At 35.1% G+C, this 7,337-nt stretch overlaps 1 protein-coding gene and 1 long non-coding RNA gene across 2 annotated transcripts; both read left to right on the forward strand.

Moving 5' to 3' along the window:
• Positions 1 to 574: 574 nt before the first annotated feature.
• On the forward strand, positions 575 to 2,146 carry LOC126600815 (uncharacterized). The gene is made up of 2 exons (XR_007615604.1): positions 575 to 1,505; positions 1,918 to 2,146. It is a non-coding gene; the product is annotated as an uncharacterized LOC126600815 (long non-coding RNA).
• A 2,555-nt stretch (positions 2,147 to 4,701) lies between these two features.
• LOC126600431 (uncharacterized) lies at positions 4,702 to 5,229 on the forward strand. The gene has a single exon (XM_050267004.1). It carries the CDS (start codon positions 4,702 to 4,704, stop codon positions 5,227 to 5,229), a length of 528 nt encoding a protein of 175 aa, XP_050122961.1.
• The last annotated feature ends 2,108 nt before the right edge of the window (positions 5,230 to 7,337 follow it).

Genomic DNA, 7,337 nt, shown 5'->3' on the forward strand with positions numbered 1-7,337 from the left:
TTTGCTTCAGTATTGTTATATGATTTGTGCTGAGGTCAGACTAACAAGTATTCTTGGACAAGGAGCTTTGAAAGTGAATGAGATCATGGTCTCAGGGCAGCAGAGCTCTTGGCATCTGTCAAACCTTGTTGATGCATCACAAGAGCTCTCGATTGCAAAATATATACTCGGCTAAAATACTACTCTAGTAATAGTTAAGATGGACCATCCACAAATAAAGAAACTCATATTGTAAAGAATCCCAAATGTTTAAAATCTGCCAATCTGGATACAGTAATGAGCTATTTTGTACCCATCATCTTATGTGCTTTCTAGTTGATGGGTGTATATAGCAAACATGAGACAAGATGAGGGTGGTCAATTTTTTCATACTTTAGTATTATCGTCAGATCTAATCATATTGGTCACCACCTTAATTATGAGTTTAATTAGGTCATTTGGGTAGTTAACTATATATATATATCTCAACTATTACTAGAGTAATATTTTAGCCGAGTATCTATTTACTATTTTGCAAGGTATGATTAATAAACTCTCTTTTTCTTTTCTCGACTTTTTCCTTGAGAATCATACCCTTTCCTTTTGTTTGGGAACTATGTACAAGTTTAGTAAGCTTGGTAATAGCCACGATTAGCTGATGTTTGTCTATGTTGCATGGATACTCGGTCAACGCTCCGGACACGGTTAAGACACGGCGGGGGCTGTTTTGTAAATATTGAAATTGAATTTGTGTTTCTGAGCTAATACGGAATTGAATTTCTGCTTCTGTGGGAAGATATGAAATTTCATAAATTGGAAACTGCAATTCAATTGCAAATCAGAAATTGAAAACTGGAAACTGCAATCGAATTTAGAGGTAGGCAGTTGGAAGGATAGGTAAATTGATAGCAAAGCTCAATCGTTGAATATAATTTGGTTGAATGAATGGCAGGTAAATTGATAGCCCACAGTCTTCGTCGAGCAGGGAGAGTTAGAAAGAGAGAGAACAGAGGAGAGAGTAGTTTTCATTGGCTTCCTAGTTTACTTTTTTTTTGGGTCATTCTTCCTAGTTTACTTTGTTGGTGTTCAGTATTTTCTTTTGGTAGGTTTTGTACTTGCACAGATTTAATCTATCTCTCTCTCCGTTGGAGTATTGTTTTTAATATATGTATTTTGTAAAATAATTGCGATCTCTTTGTTATGTTGTTGTGTTCTGTTTGAATTTTGTAGAAGCTGAAAGCTGGTTTGATTTTTTTTTTCGAGAACTGGAGAAATTCATTAACCAGGGCCAAAGTCAAAGATACACAGAAAGACACACGGGCTAACAACATCAGAAGAAAGCAACACATAAAGGGTAAGAAACACGACATGAAACCAATATGTCACCCAAATAAAGTAAACTACAAAGTGGGCGGAGGACAAAGAAGACCATCATTGTTCAAGATACGAACAAACGAAGATGGGTGCTTATCAAAGATGTGCTTCCCATCTCTTCCCATGAAGCTCTAGCTTTTGATAAGGCCCAGGTAACTCTTTCACCGACTTGAGATTAGGTCCTACTAATTTTTTAAGTATTGTAGTTTTCCCATATATAATAGTTGTCCTTAACTTGTTCCTATGAATAATTTGTGCTTTTGCTTTCAAAGCAGCATGATTGTTGTGCTTTTGCTTGTTGATGGTGATTTTGCTTGAACTTGGTGTCATATAAAACTTCTGAAAATTTACTAGGATTTGAGCAAGGGCTGAGCCATAAGTAATGTTTATATAAATTTGAGCTCTGAGATTATTTAATAACAGTCCAAATAGCTGGGGTTGCAACTCCAGCCCCACAATTAGCTTGAATGAATTTCTTCTTCTTCTTCTTCTTTAATTTTTAGGTAATAGTTTACGGTTACAAGTTGATAGCTAGTTGACTGACTTCTCTCCTTGTTATTTCAGTTACAGGTTTATTATTTACCATACTTACCTTGGCATCAAATTGAACTACACCGAACTAGAATTTGTGCACTGTGAGTATAGATTAATTGAGTTTGTTTGCTTTTTGTCGGCCAAGTTAATTGCGCTCTCCAACCAACGGTGTACATGTTTAGTTTATCAAATATGTTACTAATGTAAAAATTACTTCCATTGAATTATAAATTGTCATTATGATGTAGTTCATATTATTCATTTGCTTCTTCATTGAAATTAAAGTTTTAATTACAGATTATCACCCAAAATTATGAAAATAATTAATTGAGAAAAACAATATAAAATTATATTGAATTTAACACAGTATGTGACAAAAGCATAAGTCATCACACATTTCAAGAATAAGTGACGCCCAAAGCATCACATATTGGTTCAACTATGGAATTTGAGCTGAGAATGTGTGAGGAAAGTTGGGTCACATATAGAGATAATAAGTGACAAATGAAAATTTTGTCACATATACTTTCGGTGACGTGTCATAGGTGAGGCCTGTTGTGACGCATGATATTCGTCACATATAGGTATGTGTGACGAATTTCAGTGTATATGTGATGAAACCCGATCCTCATAGAATCCATGTTTTCTTGTAGTATATATAATATCAAATCGACTCATTAAAATACATACGACATTACATGAACAAGGGCGCAAGGACAACACACACCTAAAACGCCTAGTTTACTGTGCATATTTATTTGAGGGGAACATGGTTTTTTGATCGCGGTAGTATGATTTTCGGGCCCTTTCCTCATTCTCTCTGCTAGCCTATTGGGATGGTATAGCAATGAACATGGGGATGCTACTAGAAAATATGGTCCAAATGAATCGCATATTAGTGTGATTTGGCGAGTAGAATCACTTGTATATATTTTATATTTTTTTTATTTGACGTTATCTTTTCGTAGTTTTACTTACATAAGGTAGTTTGCTTACTTAGAGCTTTCGCTGAGGATATTTGGATTTGAAGAAAATGTTAGGTAGACCAAATTTTTAAACCAAATGATCCAAACATCAATAACCACATCATTTGGTTTACCAAAATTTGATTTAAAAATTTAACCTCTTTAACATTACTTTTTTTGTTTTTTAAAAAAAAACCTTCTCTTATTAGCCACATAACGCAATCCACAAAATTGGCTTCTTTTTTGTTTTTGTTTTTTTGTTTTTTGAACAAACAATAATATTTGTACTAAGGGGGGACGGATAGATTTAGCCTCACAATGGCTTAACAATAATATGATTCAAAATTTACCTTTGACGATAATTGAACCTAAGACCTCTCACTTACAAGTGAATAGGAATATAACTAAACCATACTAAGTGACTTGTTAAAAAGAGAGAGAGAGAGAGAGAGAGAGAGAGAGAGAGAGAAACAAAGCAGACTTTTCGTAGTCGGCGATGATTGTATTGAAATTCAAAGTCGCATTTCTTGTGATATATGTATATATACTTATTGTCTAGTCGGAGAGAGTCAAGACTCAAGAAAACCATTTGGATCGAATACCTTATATGACTATCAGTGATAATAACGTATAGGCCGTTGACATTCAAGGAGATTCAAACACCTACCTTAGTTGACAAATCATCTCCACATATGGAGAAAAAAAACCAAAGAATGGAAAAATAAATAAGGGTGTGACCATAACCATCAATTAAAGATTTTTTTTAATTTTTTTTAAGTTGCTCACCTTGTAATTTGAATAATACGGGCTTATCTTTCTTTAAAAAGAGAGAGGGGAAGCGAACCACAGTTCTTCACTCTTTTTAGATTTGAAGGAGGTTAGTTGGGAATTATATTCTACTCATGGTCACGATTTGTAAAACTTTGTTTGAATGACAATGAGATTACAACTAGACTACTTGGGTGGCACTTAACTAGTTGTACTGGTTATGTGAAACACAAGGAGTCTAAGGGCCTTAGTACGAAAAAAGTCATGGAGTTTTATATATTGCAACTGATCTATTTAAATCCTTATCGAATATATACTAGTATGTAGAGTAATGATGAGACTTAAACTTATTAAAAAGATAGAGATTATCACTCTTTCTGATAATAAGATGGACCGAGTGAATCTCTAGCCATATGTATGGTTGCATAAATAGATGAAGTCTCTACTTCCTCACATACGCTCTTTGATATCTAAAACCCTATTCACTTAGAGAGGAGTATTTTGAGTGTTGGAAGTAGAAGACTTCTTCTGTTGATTCTTCAATGGCGATACCTCTAGGTAAGTTGATCTTATAGATTACAAGTTGTTGTGAATCTGATATTCATTTGGTAATCTTAGTGTTGTGTTGGTTTTCTACATTGATGTAGTTCATATATTCATATACTGCTTACATGTGGTATCAAAGCTAACCCAACATGGCTAGGGTTCCTTTATCTGTACATGGTTAACTCTCGATAAGAATGATCTATATGTTTGGATCATGTATCATTAAATGCTTCCGTTGCATACTGACAACTAAATTTGTATGATCATTATATAATTAACTATTACCATGTATACCTCTAGTTGTGTTTGCAATCTTGTGCAGAGAACATCATTGAAAGAACAGTTACAATACTGGAAACTCAATCAAGAAGAACTTTTGGATTCATATTTTATTTGTCAAAACCAAACTGATAAATAAGATTTGAATTGTAAACAAGTATTAGGTTTTGGGAAAAGATTAGGCGTAATCTTTCCTTCTGTTTGTTGACACCTAATGACTAACAACTATGAAAATTAACATTTGGCCACTCCTCACATGACATCCCTCAATTTCAACAATATTGAGACTTTGACAGGTTCTAACTACAAGAAGTGGAAGGAGGATGTTGAAATGGTTCTTGGCCTTATGGATCTCGATTTGGCATTAAGGGAAGAAAAACCTGCAACTATTACTGCAGAGAGCACTGCAGATCATAAGGCAAAGTTTGAAAAGTGGGAAAGAACAAACCAAATGTCACTGATGATTATTAGGAAAGCTATGGCTCCATTAGTTAAAGGGGGTGTTCCAAAACAAGACAATGCGAAAGACTTCTTGGCTGCAGTTGGAGAAAAGTTTAAAGAACCTGACAAGGCTGAAATTAGGACTTTTCTCACTCAAATTACTTCCATGAAATTTGATGGTGAGGAAAGTGTCAGAGAACACATTCTCAAAATGGTTGATCTTGCACAGAAGTTGAAGGAAGTACCCATGACTGACCAGTTCTTAGTTCATATGGCTTTGAACTTCTTGCCTCCAACATATGGGCAGCTCAAGGTTTCTTATAACACTCAGCAAGATAAATAGGGCATCGATGAACTAATTACTATGTGTGCACAAGAAGAAGATTGGCTCAAGAGTGACAAATCAGTAGATGTGAATTTTTTGCAAGGAGAAAAACGCAAAAGGGACTTCACTCAAGGTTCAACCGTGGCTGCTGATAAGAAGAAAAAAGAAATTTTTTCTTCATTTAAAAATGCTAACATCACCTATAAGGGATCTCATAAAATAAAGCACGTTAACACTGAAACTGAGAAAGAAAAGTGTTATTTTTGCAAAGAAACAGGTCACTTAAGAAAGAATTGCAATGGCTTCAAGAATTGGCTTGTTAAGAAAGGTAATGAAATAAATGTTTTTGTGTGTGTTGAGTCTAATTTAGTTTACATTCCTCCTAAAAGTTGGTGGTTTGACACAGACTGTTCTATTCATATAAATAATTCTTTGCAGGGCTTTTTAAAAACATGGGTGATAAACAATGAAGTCTACAATGTCTATGTGGGGAATGGGAGCAAAGTTGATGTCAAATCCATAGGAAGTGTCAAATTAGTTCTTTCATCTAACTTTATTTTAGACTTGAGTCTAGTACTTTATGTACCTTCCATGCGAAGGAATTTAATTTCTGCATCTAAGCTAGTTAAGTCCGGCTTTACATTTGTGGGTGACAGTCAAAGTGTAAAGTTTTTCCATTCAAATAATATGAATAAATTACTTGGCGAAGCTTATCTTAAAGTTGATATGTGGCAAATTAATTGTACTTATGAGATTGAATGTTTTAGTGTTGGTTCTAAACAAGTGCTCACTCATGAAAAAACCTTAATGATTTGGCACAAAAGGTTGGGGTACATCTTTAAAGAAAGGATCATCACACTTACAAAACAAGACTTATTGCCAAAACTTGATTTCAGCAACTTTAAAGAGTGTATTGATTGTTTTAAAGGAAAACTCACCAATACTAGGAAAATATGGTCAAACTGTAGCCAATCTCTACTAGAAATTATACACACTGATATTTGTGGACCTTTTTCAATTAAAATCATATGTGGAAAGTCATATTTTATAACATTTATTGATGATTTTTCACGGTTTGCATATGTTTTCTCATTTCTGAAAAATCTGAAGCCTTGAATTGTTTTAAAACATTTCATTTGGAAGTTGAAAAACAACTAGAAAAACATATTAAAATTGTGAGATCCGATAGAGGTGGTGAGTATTTTGGCAGGTTCACTGAGGCTAGACAACACAAAGGACCTTTTGCAACTTATCTTGAACAAAATGGCATCGTGGCTTAGTATACTACCCCTAGGACTCCTCATCAAAATGGAGTTGCTGAATGAAGGAATCGAACTCTGAAGGACATGATCAGGTCTATGTTTACACAGTCAAAGCTTCCAATGTTTCTTTGGGGATAAGCGCTGAAAACTGCAAATTATATATTGAATCATATACTGATCAAGTTCGTTGACATGGTACTAAGGGTGGGCAAACGGGTCTTGGACCCGCGGATCTGGGCGGGTTCACAAAATTAACAAGGTGAGGCGAGTTCAAAAGTCTGAGAAAACGGGCCCCCAGCCTGAACCGTGCGATGGAACAAGTCTGTAAGTCTTGAATCATACTTGACCCACCAAATCTCTATCTCTCTTGTCGGTCATAAACACAAACCCACCTTTCATCTCCCAAATCCCAAACCCTCAAAATCCACCTACAAAAAAATTAATATAGACTTCCAACCAAATCTCTCCCTCTCCTTGTCGACCACAAACCCTTCCTTCATCTCCCAAATCCCAAACCCCCCAAATCCACCTATAAATTTTAATAAAGGTTGAAGCTTTCACTCTCACAGGCACTGAGAAGGAAAGGCAGTGAAAACCCACATGGATTCAAATCAGGGAAGCTTTTGGTGGGATTTAATGGGAGACATCGGAGGATAAGCTTATGAGTACTTCAGCAACTAAGACGACATTTTGTAGACGGCGGTCATGTGGTTTTGGTAAATCCTGCTGTTCTCGATAAGGTTCTTCAATTTAAGAACACCATTGATGGTAGAACAGTGAGATTCAAATTCTCATTTTTTTAATTTTTTCGATGGTAGAACGGTTTGTGGTTTCAAAACAAGGAGAAGATGGTTGGAGACTTGA

The sequence above is a fragment of the Malus sylvestris genome, chromosome 14 (genome assembly GCF_916048215.2).
Source record: "Malus sylvestris chromosome 14, drMalSylv7.2, whole genome shotgun sequence".
NCBI lineage: Eukaryota > Viridiplantae > Streptophyta > Magnoliopsida > Rosales > Rosaceae > Malus > Malus sylvestris.